Source organism: Erpetoichthys calabaricus, chromosome 5 (genome assembly GCF_900747795.2).
Source record: "Erpetoichthys calabaricus chromosome 5, fErpCal1.3, whole genome shotgun sequence".
In the NCBI taxonomy this organism is placed as follows: domain Eukaryota; kingdom Metazoa; phylum Chordata; class Cladistia; order Polypteriformes; family Polypteridae; genus Erpetoichthys; species Erpetoichthys calabaricus.
Window position 1 is genome coordinate 178,468,815 of NC_041398.2, and position 18,932 is coordinate 178,487,746.

At 40.6% G+C, this 18,932-nt stretch overlaps 1 protein-coding gene across 1 annotated transcript; it reads left to right on the forward strand.

Annotated features, from left to right (window-relative positions):
* Positions 1–4,308: 4,308 nt before the first annotated feature.
* chst14 (carbohydrate (N-acetylgalactosamine 4-0) sulfotransferase 14) lies at positions 4,309–18,269 on the forward strand. The gene is made up of 2 exons (XM_028802253.2): positions 4,309–4,746; positions 17,067–18,269. Exons 1-2 carry the CDS (start codon positions 4,486–4,488, stop codon positions 17,883–17,885), a joined length of 1,080 nt encoding a protein of 359 aa, XP_028658086.2. The 5' UTR covers positions 4,309–4,485; the 3' UTR covers positions 17,886–18,269.
* Positions 18,270–18,932: the final 663 nt, after the last annotated feature.

The window sequence follows — 18,932 nt, forward strand, 5'->3', positions numbered from 1 at the left end:
GAAATGAAATGAATAGGGTAGAAAAGAAACGTCGACGACTAAACAAAGAAGAAAGAGAAGCGTGGAGAAAAGAGACCCAAAAGCGGTGGAGAGAAAAAAATCCTAAAAAGAAAAACAATAATCTAGGTGCAAATTTAGAAAATAAGGAAAGTGATAATCAGCCCAGAACAAGTGGAGTTGAAAACAAAGCATGTCCAATAGGGCTCAGAATTAAAAGATTAGAACTTCATAAACAGGAGCAGCGTTATACGTCCTGCAAGAAAGAGATTTAACCACGCCCGGGCCGGAAATAAAGGATAATTATTGTTTTTACAAAGTCACGCGAGATAAGTCAGTGAGCCATCATTTAAAACAAGTCCACAGACATCTAACTAAGCAGCTGTTGGATTGCTTTTGGCAGACACGCATCATGTGCTCCCAGCTCTTAAAACAACGACATGCGACAAGCAGAACAGGCAGCTCGCCAGCAGGTTGAAGCCTTTTTTGTTTTAAGTGACTGATAGGTCCGATTGAGGGGGGGGCGGAGTACAGCACGGAAGACTGATAGCGGGGTACTGATTGATGCGGTAAGGGGTGGCGAGACCCGGGGGTGGAGGGGTCGGAGAGGGTGCTAGACAGTTGTGTTTGGGGTTACGAAGTTGGCGATTGTTCAAGTAAAACTTTAGTGACACTTTATTACGTCAGTCGCTACAGTATCAAAAAAAAAAAAATAGTAAAGATGTCATTAGCGCAAACAAAAGGTGATTAATCATCAGTGCCAGGTGTAATTGAAAAAATAGCAGGACAAAGCAAGGTCATCCCACAACAGTTAAAGCAACGACAAGTTTAATTTCAAAGGATACACAATTTGGCCAGGTGTATATTTATGATGACGGAGAAGCAATGCAAATTTTAACAGGTGACAAGAAAGGTGATGTATATATTCCGCGAATAACATTAGACACCAAAGGAGATCGTGATATGCCATTCGTATTAAAATGTTTTCAGTTTACCGTCAGAATAGCTTTTGCTATGACAATTAATAAATCACAGGGACAACCATTAGAAAACGTCGGATTATTTATTAGAGAAACAGAAACAATATTCACTCACGGGCGATTATACGTTGCGTTGTCACAATGTATGTCCAAAAACAGATTCAAAATTCTATGCGATCTTGAAGAAAAGGTAATTCTAAATATTATTTTTAATAAACCTTTAAAGTAAAAAGTGCAACTAATGAAACTGAAACAATTCCAAAGAAAAAAAAAAAGCTTTTAAAATTATATATCCGATTAACCAAACAGCAGCACGGTGGCAAAGTGGGTAGCGTTGCTGCCTCGCAGTTAGGAGACCTGGGTTCGCTTCCCTGGTCCTCCCTGTGTGGAGTGTGCATGTTCTCCCCATGTCTGCGGCTTTCCTCTGGGTGCTTCTTCCCACAGTCCAAAGACATGCAGGTTGGGTGGATTGACGATTCTAAATTGTCCCTAGTGTGTGTGCGTGCCCTGCGGTGGGCTGGCACCCTGCCCGGGGTTTGTTTCCTGCCTTGCGCCCTGTGTTGGCTGGGATTGGCTCCAGCAGACCCCAGTGACCCTGTAGTTAGGATATAGCAGGTTGGATGACAGATGGATGGATTAACCAAACACAGGGGTTGGTGAACGAAGCGAGCAGGGGGCGGAGCCCCCTAGTTTTATAAAAAATGGGATCAGACTAAGAAAAAAATCTAATATTTAAAAACTAAATTTTGACCTTAAATAAAATATTATTTTCTTTTTCTTGTAATCATTGTGTTGAATGGTCTGTAATAAAATTGATTAAAGCATCAGAATTAAAAGCTTTTAAAAACAACTAAATATTTCAATTAAGGTCAAAATTGAAATCCGTTTTTTTTTGTACACCACTCTGTACTTTCATTTGTATTGAATGAGTATAAATTGTGAAATTGCAACAGCAAATTTAGAATACATGGAGGGTGCAGAGCAAATGCGCTCTCCCCGCTCTCTCTTGCCGCTATAAACGTAATGTTCTTTCTCAGCCAAATATGTGCCTTACCTATGTTTGTGTAAAGAATGCTGATGAGATATGAAACATAACCAGTAGTCAATGCGCATGCTGCCAGCTGAATGGTGAATAAGCTACTCTTTGGGGTTCATATATTTGTAAATCTCACTCTGAAGGAGTCTATGCCTCACCAGCCATGAACCTCACCCCACGTCACTGCTTCAGTACTGCCAGCAGAAATCGTCAACATGCAGTCTTGCTGGTGCCCCTCATAGTGCCAAGGACCTTGTCTGTACACCTGCATTACAGGCACTCATCAAGCGAATACTTTTCACTGTGTGGCTACTGTATCTGTGCAATGGACGTCTTTGTAACAAGAACAAATCTCTCGAAATGCATGCTCATTTAAAGCTTAACTGCAATGTGCTTCCACAAACTGGTTTCTTGGGTTGAAACATTTGACCTTGCTGACTACACTCATTAGGCCTCTTAATCTGTTTGGTCATTGATAGTCAAGCTGTGTTTAACGGCATTATGAACCGTAAGTGTATTTTGTTGACTGAAACATAACTTGTATTGAAATATGTGTAGGCCAGCATTTGTGGTCTTGCAACAGAAAAAAAAACTACAATTGTACTAATATTATGTAAAAAAAGCCAGAACTAAATAAAAATAGCTGACTCCACTGAAAACTAGAATGAAATAAAAGTAAAAATACATTTTATAAAATAAAAACTAAAACTACAATTAATATCAGAACTGAAATTTCACTGTTAATTCGGGCCCTGGATATCTCACATGGCAAGTTTAACTGTTTTTGTTTGTTTTTATATTTCTTTTGATAGATAGATAGATAGATAGATAGATAGATAGATAGATAGATAGATAGATAGATAGATAGATAGATAGATAGATAGAGTACGTACATGGGTGATCCTGAACCTCTAACAGTATTCATGTTTTTGCACATCCTGAGGAAGTTACAAATGTGTTGTTTGTTGACTTCCTTCACCGCTTGCATTGTGTATGTCGCACTTGAAGCTGAGTGGATGGTGCTGCTGTATTCCCTGCTTTGCGGTCAGTACAGTGGATCAATAGCTCATTATTCAATCTGACCTCTCACTTCAGCATGTGTGGCACTGTCCCACAGTCATAGCACAACGCATTCATAGTTAGTGAGGTCGTAGATCATGTTGTTTTTTATGGCGTAAGAATGCGTAGTTGCACAGCTGATTGGCTTGTGCTTCACTGTCAGCAGATGTCGCCGAAGTTCTTTTCCCGCGAGTCTCGGTACGTACATGCAGGGCTGTTTATTTGATGTCTGCCTCAGCGCGTGGTCACGTCACTGCTTGCTGTGAAAAGAAACGTAAGCCCAATTACATGACTGAGCTAGTTCATGCATCCAGTTAATGGGTAGCGTTACACGTATGACGGCATAATCTCCTAATTAAGTCCAAGATCAACTTTCAAGGTCCAGTGGTGGGCTAGTTTTTGTGACCGACGGAAAACCTTTAGGTTTTTATATACTGTATATTGATCGCTAGCCGCATCTGAAGCTGATTTCCCCAATTTTCACAATAACTTGATGTTAGCACGTTGTTCGAACCGCGACATTGCGCCGAATCACTATGCACACGTCAAACTCAGACGGTAACGACAACAATAGTACACGCCGAAACCAATCCAGACGTGCTGCTCTCCCCTCCACAACAATGTGTGCGATCTCTCACTCTCACGCAATATCACAATTCCGGGAACGTTTTGAATGCCCCTTGAATGTAAAACAATGCTCACTGAGAAAAGTACATAAACAATACATTTTTATTTTTTTCCCATGGAGATTTTTCACAGTTTGCCTTTGTCCAGAGATGTTCACCAATGGATAAATTACACTATGTCTTTTCTCCTCAAAATCGTGAGAATAATTTTTTTTTCGGCCACTCCTACAAAATACATGGGTTAAGTGATATAAAAATGTATGTTTTGGATGGAATATTATTTTAACTCTTATGATTCGATGTCTACCGATTTGGATAAAATAGTGTTACTAAGCCATGGAAAACGTTAGCACAAATTTCTTCAGGCACAAAAGTGAAGTATAGTGTTTTTAGTTTTGTTACTTCTTTTCCAAATGTAAACGCTCCAGCAGCTTCCTTCAGCAATGCCAACGTGGACCGAAAGCTGCGCTTATTCTAACAAAAATGTTACAAAGGTCAAGTTGTAACAGGATGGGAGCCGAAAAGCATTATGGAACACGTAGTCCACTTACATAGCGGAGTCGAGATTTCGATAATTGACTCCCGATTTAAAAACTACAACACCCACAATACAACGCTGCTCCGCGGAGATACTATCACTCGGGCTTTGAAATAACTCAGCCTAGTGTTGGAAGTGGATTTGTCTTTGCAGAATGGAAGTTCTATAAAGTTCTTTCAAGAGTTTCGCGACGAGTTTTTTTTTAACATAGCGGACAACAGCCGCAAGTGATAACCTCATTTTCGCGACATGAGGTTAAAAGAGGCCAGTAAATCAACAGGGAGGTACCGATTACACTCCACCGGTCGCGTTTATCCACAGAGGCAGCTGGCCCTGCTGGTGCTGACTTTCGCGGTGATCGTGGCGTCCGGTGGCTTGCTGGTTATGATCGAGAAGGGCATTCTGAATGATCTGCAGACACCTCCACCGCGAAGTACCGGGTATAACAGTCGCAGCTACACGACGGTCCTGCGGATGGGAGAGACGACCACTCTGGAGCCCGACTATCAGGTGAGTGGTGCTATCGTGCGGTCGGTGCATGCTGTTAAGAGGTTCATCTATCTATCTACAGTGGTGTGAAAAACTATTTGCCCCCTTCCTGATTTCTTATTCTTTTGCATGTTTGTCACACAAAATGTTTCTGATCATCAAACACATTTAACCATTAGTCAAATATAACACAAGTAAACACAAAATGCAGTTTTTAAATGATGGTTTTTATTATTTAGGGAGAAAAAAAATCCAAACCTACATGGCCCTGTGTGAAAAAGTAATTGCCCCCTTGTTAAAAAATAACCTAACTGTGGTGTATCACACCTGAGTTCAATTTCCGTAGCCACCCCCAGGCCTGATTACTGCCACACCTGTTTCAATCAAGAAATCACTTAAATAGGAGCTGCCTGACACAGAGAAGTAGACCAAAAGCACCTCAAAAGCTAGACATCATGCCAAGATCCAAAGAAATTCAGGAACAAATGAGAACAGAAGTAATTGAGATCTATCAGTCTGGTAAAGGTTATAAAGCCATTTCTAAAGCTTTGGGACTCCAGCGAACCACAGTGAGAGCCATTATCCACAAATGGCAAAAACATGGAACAGTGGTGAACCTTCCCAGGAGTGGCCGGCCGACCAAAATTACCCCAAGAGCGCAGAGACGACTCATCCGAGAGGTCACAAAAGACCCCAGGACAACGTCTAAAGAACTGCAGGCCTCACTTGCCTCAATTAAGGTCAGTGTTCACGACTCCACCATAAGAAAGAGACTGGGCAAAAACGGCCTGCATGGCAGATTTCCAAGACGCAAACCACTGTTAAGCAAAAAGAACATTAGGGCTCGTCTCAATTTTGCTAAGAAACATCTCAATGATTGCCAAGACTTTTGGGAAAATACCTTGTGGACTGATGAGTCAAAAGTTGAACTTTTTGGAAGGCAAATGTCCCGTTACATCTGGCGTAAAAGGAACACAGCATTTCAGAAAAAGAACATCATACCAACAGTAAAATATGGTGGTGGTAGTGTGATGGTCTGGGGTTGTTTTGCTGCTTCAGGACCTGGAAGGCTTGCTGTGATAGATGGAACCATGAATTCTACTGTCTACCAAAAAATCCTGAAGGAGATTGTCCGGCCATCTGTTCGTCAACTCAAGCTGAAGCGATCTTGGGTGCTGCAACAGGACAATGACCCAAAACACACCAGCAAATCCACCTCTGAATGGCTGAAGAAAAACAAAATGAAGACTTTGGAGTGGCCTAGTCAAAGTCCTGACCTGAATCCAATTGAGATGCTATGGCATGACCTTAAAAAGGCGGTTCATGCTAGAAAACCCTCAAATAAAGCTGAATTACAACAATTTTGCAAAGATGAGTGGGCCAAAATTCCTCCAGAGCGCTGTAACAGACTCATTGCAAGTTATCGCAAACGCTTGATTGCAGTTATTGCTGCTAAGGGTGGCCCAACCAGTTATTAGGTTCAAGGGGCAATTACTTTTTCACACAGGGCCATGTAGGTTTGGATTTTTTTTTCTCCCTAAATAATAAAAACTACCATTTACAAACTGCATTTTGTGTTTACTTGTGTTATATTTGACTAATGGTTAAATGTGTTTGATGATCAGAAACATTTTGTGTGACAAACATGCAAAAGAATAAGAAATCAGGAAGGGGGCAAATAGTTTTTCACACCACTGTATGTATCTATCTATCTATCTATCTATCTATCTATCTATCTATCTATCTATCTATCTATCTATCTATCTATCACAGTCAAACAAGCAACAGTTAAACTTGACATGTGAAATATCCCGACCTGAGTGGGAAAGTGAAGTTAGCTACTTATTCAGTTATTAATTCGTCTGGACATATTCAGACGGTTCTTGCAAGCCAGGTGCTTATTTTGTGTTAACAAGAAGTCACTGTATTCTCCTCCGTTGTCAGTTAGCAACAGTTAAACAATCCTTTAATGGAGAGATACTGCTGGGCTCAATTTTAAAATGACTCTTTTACTCGTTTGTTTACAGTAAACAAATCAGTGTCTTTATGTGTACACATTATGTGATCACTAATTTAGAAAGGTAATACTTGCATTTCACCCGAGAACATGGCACAGTTATCAGTGAAGAGTGCTATACAAAAATAACCTAAATTGAATTGAAAAAAAAAATCATTAAAATTGATCAATAATTATAAAAAAAGTCTGAATTAGCATATATGCCACCCTAATTGGGGAGTTCATGTCTGTTTCGGTTTAAATGTTTAAAAGTCGAAGTATTATCGTTTGTAATGGAAATTTGTCAGTTTTCACCTTCCAATAGATGTCCATTGAGGTTCACAGACCTTGAAATAGTCCAAAGTGATAACCCCACATGCTTCTGTTCCCAAGTGCAATTTAACAAAGGAAAATGGCTCGTCTCAAAACTGTAAAAACTGAGGTGGCCCAACGTGAGAAATAACTTTGTACCCATGCAGAGACAAAATTATTCATTTTCTTTATTAATGTAAAATAATTTTATATCTTGTAGAAATACTGTGTCTTGTTAATGCAGAACAAGTGACTGCTTTGCATAAACTGTGTGAATCAATCCAGGCAGATAAGCAGGCTGGGGAGCTTAACAGCTAACTTCAGTCTCATGGTCTGCATTTTCATGTCCTGCACAGGCTGGCCATTGGGTCTCCATGCTACCCCAAATATCGTTTGAATAATTAAAATGATGTAGCTTTCAAACTAGTAGAAACCTTTGGGCTCAGGCCAGATGTAAGTAGAGAAAAGTCAAGCAAAATGACACCTTTTATTGACTAACTAAAAACATTACAATATGCAAGCTTTGGAGGCAACTCAGGCAAGATGTAATACAGAAACTGGAGTTCACTGTGTTTATAATACACACTAGGACAAGAAAAAACGTTGGTAAATTTTTAAGTGAGAAATCTTAAATGTAAAAAATTAGTAGACTCCTTCAGGCTAGGGTACATTTAACATGAGAGAAGAACAATGTATAGTCAAGATCTTTTGATAAGATAACTGTTCAACAAAGTCTTTTGAAGTTTCTGATGAGTTTTTCAATACAATGTGGATCTGTAGTCAGGTTGTCTATCAGTCCAAAAGATGCAAACAGTCCTCATATCTGGCCATAAAACTCTTGTCACTATTTTAAACCATGTTGTAATGTGTTACATTTTAGCATGAGTTTAACTTCCCATTCTTTTCTCTCTTGCTGTGTTTTGAAGTTGCCCATAAGCACTGTGACTTTAAAGTCCCTCTCACAGTGTCCATGGCTGTTGAAGTGGGCCGCTGCAGGAACATCTGTGTTGCCATGTTTAATGTGGAACCTGTGTAAATTCATTCTCTGGCGGAGTGTTTGTCCAGTTTCTCCCACATAGAGTGCAGTGTCAGGACATTTCATTTCATGCAGAGAATTAGGTAGACCAAATTACAGTAGATGATCTCCATAAAAAATGATCCCGTTATGTGATGTTATAGTCGGCAGTGTGGTATAACTACATGGTCTGTATTATAAATGTGAGCACATGTTTACATTTTTTCTGTAGTCAGGGAAATGTGCCATTGTCTGTATTTGGAATTGTGGTTGTCTGTATGCCAGGAGGGGAGGTTCAGGAAATACATTTTATAGCGTTTGTAGCAATGAGGAGTTGATCGTATTAGCATTTTTTTTGTTTTTTGTTTGCATATTCCTGTGAAGGAATAGAGGAAGTGCAACTCCCAGTTTAGTTCTGATGATTCATATTTTCATTCTTAAATCATTTTTAGGAATCAAAACTATTATGTTGTGAAAGTAAAACAAAACTGGCAGAAAACATTCAGTTGGTTTAACCATGCCAGGTTTTCACTCATGCCAGACATGTCATTGCTGCTCACCCGCTCTCTGGCACTCTATGATTTTTGAGGTTTAGAATATTTTGGGCTTGTCTAGTAGGTGAAACGCTGCAACCTGAGAGAACACTGGCCTGTCAAAATGAATCTGTGCTATAGTAGTGACTTTTATGACGGACCATGGAAGTCCCACTGTTGTTCTGGCCCAGTCCAGGTCAGCGTTCCTATCTTATTCTGGAAACAAGGCATTATTTTAAAGTGAAAATTTAAGGACATCCGGGCTACACACTCTCAGACAGGATTGTAGCTGCCATAAATGTGAATTTCCCCTTGGGATTAATAAAGTATCTATCTATCTATTTATCTAACTAAAGACCAGTTGTTTCTAATCATATTGATGGAATGCTGTTTAAAAAAGAATTTTCCTAAACATTGCAGTGTTGTTATTGTCCACATATTTTCTTTTGTAGAGAGTGAATCCAGTTGAACAGCAGTTTTGACAGCAGAAACTGGTTACACAGGATGGATGGGTGGGTGTGGAACCAGCAAGACAATAGAGGACAGAGAGATAAAGCCATGTGCAGGCAATGGTGACAGGCACTCCTTGAGAAAGGTTTTTTGTAGTCCCTCCAGCGTGTCCTGGGTCTGCCCTGTGGCCTTCTCCTAGTGGGGCATACCTGGAACACCCCCCCATCAATGCGGAGGAGCAGCGACTCTACTCTGAGTCTTTCCCGGATAACTGAACTCCTCACCCTATCTCTAAGGGAAAGTTCAGCCACCCTGCAGAGAAAACTCATTTCGGCCGCTTGTATCCGCGATCTTGCTCTTTCGGTCACTACCCAAAGCTCGTGGCCATAGGTGAGGGTAGGAATATAGCCTTTTGGCTCAGCTCTCCCTTCACCACGACGGACCGTTGCAGAGCCTGCATTACTGTGGATGCCGCACCGATCTGTCTGTCGACCTCCCACTCCATTCTTCCCTCACTCGTGAACAAAACCCCGAGAGACTTGAACTCCCCCACTTGAGGCAATAATGTGTTTCCCAACCCGGAGAGAACATTCCACCCTTTTCTCTCTGAGAACCATACAGTTCTATTTACTTTTTTCCCTCCTATTGTTACTAAAATATTCTGGCAACATTTTTGCCATTTTTAAGATTTTGTTTTTGATCTTTAGCTCAGTCCTGTTGGTCGTTTGTCTCTGGACTTGTGTCATGGCTCACGCAGCATCTGAGAAGTATTAGCTGAAATAGGTCTACTGCATACTGTATGTGTGAGTAAATTAGAGTGTAAAATATATTAATATAACAAAAAAATCAAATACAGTGCTGTGAAAAAATATTTGCCCTCTTCCTGTATTTGCAGATTTTACACAATGAATGGCATCGAATTCTAGACAAAATGCAGTATTAGAGGAAGGGAACCTCAGTGAACACAAAATACAGTTTTTAAACCATTACTTTATCTATTCAAGGATTGAAGTTATTTAACACTCCAAAAGAAATAATCACAACTAAACACTTACCATATAATTTGATTTCAGTCTTTCACATCATTAAGACATTTTAACACTTTGCAGAGTTGCTTTAATTCTGAGTACAATACATTTGCTTTTTGTTTTGTAGCTATATTTCTGGAAAAATATACACTTGACCCTTTCATTTTTCTGTGCTAAAAAGTAAGTATTTAGTCCTGTACTATACTTTCATGTTCAATATTGTTATTCCTAATACAGTGGAACCTCGGTTCACGACCATAATTTGTTCCAAAACTCTGGTTGTAAACCAATTTGGTCGTGACCCGAAGCAATTTCCCCCCATAGGATTGTATGTAAATACAATGAATCCATTCCAGATCATACGAACTGTATGTAAATATATATTTTTTTTAAGTTTTTAAGCATAAATATAGTTAATTAGACCATAGAATGCACATCATAATAGTAAACTAAATGTAAAAACATTGAATAACACTGAGAAAACCTTGAACAACAGAGAAAACTAACACTGCAATAGTTCGCGCTATAGCCTTACGACCCGATCGCTGTAAACACTTTTTTTTAATGAGTTTTAAGCACAGGGGGGGAAAAAAGGAACATTTGAAAACTCAGAAATTTAACAAACAACCAAGAAAAGTAAAATTGCAACAATTCACGCTACGAACTGAGAAATGAACATTTGAAAAAACCGTAATACAAAAACTAACCATAAACCACCAAGAAGACTCACCTTGCACAAGTCGAGTTCTGACATGAAGGAAGTGAGGAGGAATTGGGTGGAGAAATTCCTCACTTTCGCTACTCATAGAAGGATAGTTTTGCAGCAAATCGCCAGGAATCTTCCTGGCTTTCTCGCATAACATCGCCTCGTTTACGCTATCCCCTGCAAGTTGCTTCTTGTTCAGCCACACTAGCAACAGTTTTTCCACCTCTTCCAGCACTTGAGGCCTCTGCCTGGTTAACACTGTAACTCCTTTTGCAACATCAGCTGCTTTAATAGACTCTTTCTGCTTTAGGATAGTCGAAATCGTAGATTTTGACTTCTTGTATTCAGCAGCAAGATCAGTAACACGAATGCCACGCTCATACTTTTCAATAATTTCTTTCTTTACTTCGATTTCAATTTTCTTCAAAACTTTCTTCTCACCACTCTTCACTTGCTTAGAAGCCATGGTTAACTGCAAAAGCACACGAAATACTGTTAAGCACAAAGAGTTCACAGGTAAAGCACGCACGTCTGACTGAGAACAATGAAGAGGGAGAGGCTGAACACGTGCTTAAATACAGTAATTGGCGTGTACGAACTGGAAGGGAAATGAAATAGAGCACAAAGAGTTCACAGCGAAAGCACGCATGCACATCTGACCGAGAACAGTGCAACATGTGCGTAAATCATCGGCGCGCACAAACCGAAAGGGAAACTGGCTTGTTCGTATACCAAGTGTGTGGTCGCTAACCAAGGCAAAAGTTTGGCGAACTTTTTGGTCGTAAACCGATTTGTACGTGTACTGAGACGTTCGTGAACCGAGGTTTCACTGTATTATAACATTTTTAATGTTATATTGCTAATGTCACTTGTTTTGTGATTGTTCTTTTTGGCATCACCATTTTTGTAACAAGGGTGGCACGGTGGCAGTAAAGAGGCCAGGGTTTGTATGTTCTCCCTGTGTCTGTGTGGATTTCCTCTGGTTGCTTCCGATTCCTCCCACATTCCACAGCCATACATCTTAGGTGAACTGGCAACACTCAACTGGCTCTATCTAGTGTGTGTTGGGAATGTGTGTGTTCACCCTGCGATGGACTGGTGCCTTTCCTGGGCCTGATCCGTCCTTGTACCCTTTGCTAGCTGGGACAGGCTCCAGCACCCCCCCACTTATGACCCTGGTCTGGATTAAGCCAGTTAGGAAATGACATGACATTGTTATAACTGCCATATATATTCGCATATAAGTCGGGTCTTGAAACCCGAAAAATCGATCATAAAATCCGACCCCGACTTATACGCCCGTTCAAAAATGCGACACTTAATTTTTTTTTTTCATCTTCTGCCTTCTTCAATCTCACATCAGTTTCTCAGACGCATCAAATTTTTTTTGCAGCAGCGCAGTTACCAATTTCTTTTGCTGCTTCAACAATGTTTAATTGAAAACCAGCTTCATATTTTCTTCTGATCGAATGCTGCATCATAGATAAGGTTTACTCTTACGATAAATGTGTATGAGGGTGCGAGATATAAAAAAACACAAAAAACGGTGCAGACGTTGCTTCAGAATAGTTCAGGTATTACCGTGTGTTCACATAGGCACAACAGAGATGGGGAGAGAGGGGTTAGGAGTATGCGCTGATACAGCGCATTGCTGCACCCACATAGATGAAAAAAAGGCAGTGTGCTCAGTGGCTCTTTCTCAGGTGGGCGTTAACATATCATAATCTCTTGGACCAATAGCGTGAGTTTTCCGCATTCAGTTTATATGAGTGACATTATAAAATACCAGAAGTTATACGGTAAAATCAAGTCCCGACTTATCCACAGGAGAACTTATCTGCGAGTATATACGGTAGTTTCATGGCAGCAGCCATAGTGTAGTTTAGTAGATGCCTTCCATTACTGATCATATAACATCTGATGCTGCAGCGTCATCCCATTGTCGTTATAAAAGGTGGCCATGTGGTAATCCTGGGGCCCAAGCTTTTGAATTTTCTACATAAAGACAAAACTACTTTTGTGACTTTGAGTTCAGTTGTGGAAAAAACATTAGAACAGGACTTTGGCTTCAGATTTTGGTTTTGCTGATCGTTTGTTTTCGTGCTAATCTTCCTAGTTCTTGACTTACACCGTTGACTGACTAATCATTTTGCTTGTGGTCATCACAACAGACCATTTTTTCAGTGCTAGTCATAATAGTAGCTACATTGACTGAATGTCAGCCATAACTTTATTTTTAGGTAGTTAGCAGCTTGTCTTAGTTGAGCGTTGACAATATTTAAGAAATCTCAACTAAAGTCATATTCTTGTGTAAACAGAATGACTGAAACAGGGACTGCTGTAACTTATAAATATCTTTCCTTAGGTCTGTTCTGTGTTTTGTTAACATGCACGCTCAGGATAAAAGTAAACTGGAATGCTTTGTTAAAAGAACAGCAACCAGGGCCCACAGGGATTAACCAAACATCTGTGGCATAGCTAAATGCAGACATTGTCCTGATCCGATTCTTCAGTTTTATTCACTTAACAAGCAACATAATTTTCTAATATGTAAAGTAAACCTGAATGTGTACCTTTTCCAAATGTCCATAGGCATTTGTCATTCACGTTTGTTGCCCTTGGAGACCTTTATTTAGTGACTGCACAAGTGCTTTATTTACTGACATGTCCCTAGGAGACATTTTTTGGACTTTCCACAGGCATGCAAAGTTACTGTTTCTGACATGTCATACTTAATTTTTACTCCTTAACAATTCCATCCAATAATTTACCTGTGAGGCACATTACATGTACTTACACGTTACTTGGATCTGTCCGATCATCCTTTTTATAAAACAGAATAATGTTTACTATTTTCAAACCTTTAGGAATTTTCCCCTTAAGAAATTTTCAGTTTTGGCATGTTGTGATTCATTTTGTTCCCCTCAGACTATAAAATTATACTTGTTAATTATTTTTAATAGTATTTCATTTTTCACGGCTGTCACCATCTTCTGTTCTCCCACATTGCTGTGGGCGATTTGTTTCTTGGAAATAATGTCCTGTTATTATCAACATGACGTCATTGTGCAGATAACGGGACAGAACCAGAAGCAAAATGATCATTTCAGCACACTTGAAGAGTGTTTTGAAAATCTGCTCCAAGTACACGTGTAGGATCGAGAAAAAGACAAAACCTATCTTGTGAAGGAGTTAAGCTGTAAGGTTTACTAAGAAAGATGATAAACTAACCATTCAAAAATCACAAAATGGCTGACTGTGGAAGTGAAGTGCAAAAATAGTTCTGCAGAATACTGCAGCTTTGTACAATGCATCTGGAGAATTAGTGTGAGTAAAACAGATAACCATACATTTACACTCAAATGTCAGCTTTTGACTTCGAATAAGATATTTTTAAAATAAAATCAACCTACGTATATTCAAATAGAAGTATTCAATCTGACAGCCCTATTCAACAATAGCCAGCACCACAAATGTTTTGTTATTTTTCTTTTCAAACCTAAAATCTTAGATGCATGGAGTAGAGTGCCACCATCTTACATGGCCTTCAGGTGATGACATCACAAATATTCCACTTTTGGTAGAAACAGGAATGGATGTGAGTAAATACAACAAAATTGGGACATGAGCAATGAATAAAATATAAACAAATATAAGAACAAGAAGAAAATAATCAGACAGGCACAAAAGTAGCAACTAAAATGTATAAAAATCATTCGAGCAGGCGATAAGACACTCATTCTAGCTTTAGCATAGTGTCGTACGTCAGTTAAGATTCTGGTTTGTCTGTTATGCTACGAGTTTAGTATTGTTGACATTTGGCAGTTTCAGTTCAGCTTTGAATTAGACGCAGATCTTTTTGTCTTCCTACTTTCCAAACCCTCCTTCTTTGCAGTCCACAATTAAGCCTGTTCCATTTGCTTGTGGTTTATCACCACCTCAGCTTCTTTGAGTCATACTGTAGCAGTGCTACTGTGGGGAGAACTTCACTTGTCAGCAGCCCAAGGGGGTTACCCGCATAGGATGACGGGAATGGAAGCAGGGACTGCTGGGGACGAAGTAGGCCAGCGGGAAAGTTGAAAAGGGAGGCCTGACGGAGCAAAAGGAGAGATCGGTGTTTTGTGTATCCTGTACAACATGTCGTCAAAAAAGTCAATTGTGCCCTAGATTGTTTGCCGTTATGATGAATGGATTGTCTCTAGCCTGCCTGTTGTGTGTATAGTGGATTTATCGTCATGCGTCTTCTAAAGGAGCACTCCTGCAAATTTCAGGACTGTTTCATTCATTTTCTACGGAAGCTGTTCTCAGGATTCTCTTCTTTACACCATATCATTTCACCTGCTTTGGCTGTATTGGATTATATAAGGACGTTGTCTTAAGTGTTTATTGTACATTGCCGTAAGGGGACTGGGGTGGGATTATTTATTGTGTAGTTATATTTTGTTTATTAGTGTTTAATACATTCTTTAATTGTTTTAGTACCTGTTGTTTTTTGTCTCTGCTTGTGAGTGTGTGCAGGTCGGGCCAAGGCTGGGTTGTGGTGTTATGGGTCCACAGCTTTTCCAGCAAAGGCCGTTTTGTTTTAAATAAATAATCGCCGCGCTCGCGGCTTAGCGAGGGGGGCGTGGTGACTGTAGCGAGCCGCTGGGCGATCTGCTGTTTGGGCGTTTCTCCCCTAAGTGCACAGGTGGGAGACTGCCCACATCCGTGATCGTTCCTGTGGTTAATGGGCTGCAGCTGCCATGTCCTCTCCGCCTATATAGAGAAGCGTGAGCTGGTTAAAGGGTGGGGGGGGGGGGGGGGGGGGGAGAAAAGAAGGAAAGAAAGAAGTAAGAGGAAAAAGAAAAGAAGGAAAGAGAGAACGGGAGGTAGTAGGAGAAGACAGAAAGCAGGTGGAGAGAGCCGGTGTGAGGAAGAAAGAGAATGAGCGAGGGAGAAAGCAGGCAGCTGGGAGGAGAGCCCACGAGGGGAGTGTTTGGCCGACACTCAGTGGGGCTGAGAAAGTAGTCACTCCAGCTGAGCGATTTAGGAGCCGGAGTGACCAGTGGAGAAGTCGACTGACCGTAGAAGGCAGCGGGAGTCGATGAGGCTTTGGAATGGTGTAGCCTCAGTGTGAGCGCCTTGGCCGCTGGGGAATGGTCCAAAGTCTTGGTCCGGTTGGGAGCCTGACGAAGCCAAGGGTCGGAGGGCTACCAGACCTGATTGAAGGGCAGCTGATCCTGCAGGTAGGCGACTCTCCTGTAGAGCAGTCCAGATGGGTGTAGCAGGGGAGCCGCCATGGAAACAGAAGACACCGGGCTTTTGGTTTTAACATATTACTTCTTGTGACATTTTACCTCGTGGTTTTTAGAAGAGTTTGTTTATTGATTTTAACCTCCACATGTTTTTGGATTATTTATTTATTTATTGAATGAACTGCACAGCACTTTACTTTGAACACTGTTTTGGAATGTTGTAAATAAAAGCACTTAGCACTTTTAAACCATCCCCTTGCTCATTGTTATTGCCTCACTGTCTAGCTCATCAGTGACATTACCGACGGTGTTGGGTTCAAGGGCTCCCTAACAGAAGATGGGAGCATGGAGCCACATCGTCACATGGGTGTGTCCCTGGAATCTCCACCAAAAAAATAAATAAATCAGCGTCTCTTCGACGTTGTGAATCTTAGCGGCACCGGACCGCTGCAATACTGCAGCCTCATTTAGGTCATATTTTAAAGCATATCTTATATATAAATGTCTACGTGTGGAAGTATGTGTGTCTGTCTGGCCCGGAAGTGAGAGGTGGAGTCGGGGTAAGGACTCCACCTCAGAGGAAACAGAAAACTAAATGTCTGTGTGTGGAAGTGTGTGTGTCTGTTTGTCCAGCCTGGAAGTGCGAGGCTACTACAGCATGAAGCTCAGAGAGCCGGCAAGGCGGCCCCAAGTTAACGAGTCGGAAGAAGAAAGCGACTCTGTTGCCAAAGTAAAACCGCAGAGAAAAGACAGAAACTCTTACACAAACAAGACAAGCACATCAGCAAAAATGTAACCCGTTTACTTTTCCTCCCGACGCTAATGCACAAGCGAGGCGAGCACATCGGCAAAACGAAACCTAGGAGAGAGACACCCAGAGTACAGTAGTTCCTTTCAATTACCTGACATGTCTGCATTTCAATTTCTTTTTTCTGACGATTTCAATAGTTTCTAGGACCCCAGGCCTTTTACAGAACGGGCTTACACAGCTAGTTGTTTAATAACGTCCTATCGAGTTGTTAACATAGCCCATATGTAATCATGTGTTTGTTTCTTTTTCTTGTCAGATTGTTCAAGAAATCCGAAATCACACCCTTCAAAGCGTCTGCAGTCAGAAGAACATGCCTGTTGACGTATGGGACCTCACTCCAATGCAACGGAGGACTCTTCTGCAGCATATTTTAGTCAACGATGAGTACAAGTTCCTCTATTGCTATGTGCCAAAAGTCGCTTGCTCCAACTGGAAACGAATCATGAAAGTTCTAAGCGGAGCCCTGGAGAATGTGGATGTGAAAATTAAAATGGATCACAAAAATGATTTGGTGTTTCTAGCAGACCTGCCACCAAAAGAAATCAATTACAGACTAAAAAATTACTTCAAGTTTTTATTTGTCAGGGATCCCATGGAGCGCCTTCTTTCGGCCTATAGAAACAAGTTTGGAGAGATTCCAGCCTACCAAAAAAAGTATGGGGTTGATATCATCAAAAGATACAGGAAAAATTTTGGAAGGACCAACGGTGATGATGTCATGTTTCATGAATTTCTCCAGTACTTGGTAGACGAGGATGTGGAGAGGATGAACGAACACTGGATGCCGATTTACAATTTATGTCAGCCTTGTGCTGTAACATATAACTTTATCGGCTCTTACGAAAGACTACATGCTGATGCTGAGTATGTGCTGCAGCGGGTTAGGGCACCGGCATATGTTCATTTTCCCGAAAGACAGACGTGGTACAAACCAGTAACCAATGAAACTCTGCAATATTACCTGTGTAGCGTTCCTGAAATGGCTCTTGAAGAACTCTTCCCAAAATACATGTTTGACTTTTCTCTCTTCATGTATCCTCTTCCTAATACAACCAGGGCAGTTTGCAGACATTGAAAAGTGTTGCTTCCCTCTTTGCCGTCTGAAAGGCAGAGATTTCTAGTCAAGCACAACGTTCCTTACAGAAATAAATATCACGTTCAGAATAAGAGCTGCTGCTGTAACACAGCAGGAATACGGTGAAGAAGAGGAGTTGAGATGACATATTACAACTGATTAAAAAAGCAGTTTGTTTACTTGTAAATGATGTATGCCAAAAAGTGCCATAAGTAATTGTTGCTTTTATTGCAGTTTTTTGCACTTTATAAAATACATACATACATATTTTTAGCAGTATATTTTTGTAACAGAAATTATTATTTGGCATCCAAAGGTCATATGGAAAAAAGGGTTTTATAGCATTCCTGTCGTCACTTCAAAATATTATGGTGCACTTGTTTAGTTTTTTTTGGGTTTTTTTAATAACTTGGAATAATTGGCTGCGGTGGGTTGGCACCCTGCCTGGGATTGGTTCCTGCCTTGTGCCCTGTGTTGGCTGGGATTGGCTCCAGCAGACCCCCGTGACCCTGTAGTTAGGAATATAGCGGGTTGGAAAATGGATGGATGGATGGATGGATGGAATAATTGGAAACTAAATCCCATACATTTATTTTATAAAATTTTAAAGATATGCTTGGTTGTAAATAATGATTTTTGTATAAATTGTTTCCATAATCCATTCTGTAACACCAACTTAATAATAAAGGGGTTTAAATACAATGTGATCTTCTAACAGTGTGTAGTCCCGAAATGCACCTTTATTAACAAAAAATGGACAATTGTTCCAATTCAACTAAGACCATGGGAGGCCACAAGGTGTCTTATAATGAAGTCTTTCTGAAGATTATGGTCCAGTTTTCTGTCCAAAACTCAGATGTCCTTCTCACATATTCTTATCCAGTTTAGGGTTGTGGGGACCTGAAGACGAATCTAGAAGGTGTGGCTGGGGCCCATTCACACACATAGCCCTGCTCACATGGGACCAGTTCAGAATTGCCAGTTGGTGGTCTCATAGTGGTACATTCGTTTTCTTTTCTTTACTCATTGTCATACATAGGAATTGAA

Excerpts from the sequence above, each read along its gene's own strand:
- chst14 (XM_028802253.2), top strand. The coding sequence starts at position 4,486 with ATGAGGTTAAAAGAGGCCAGTAAATCAACAGGGAGGTACCGATTACAC. Across the intron at positions 4,747-17,066 it reads CTCTGGAGCCCGACTATCAG|ATTGTTCAAGAAATCCGAAA; the intron begins GTGAGTGGTGCT and ends TTTTCTTGTCAG.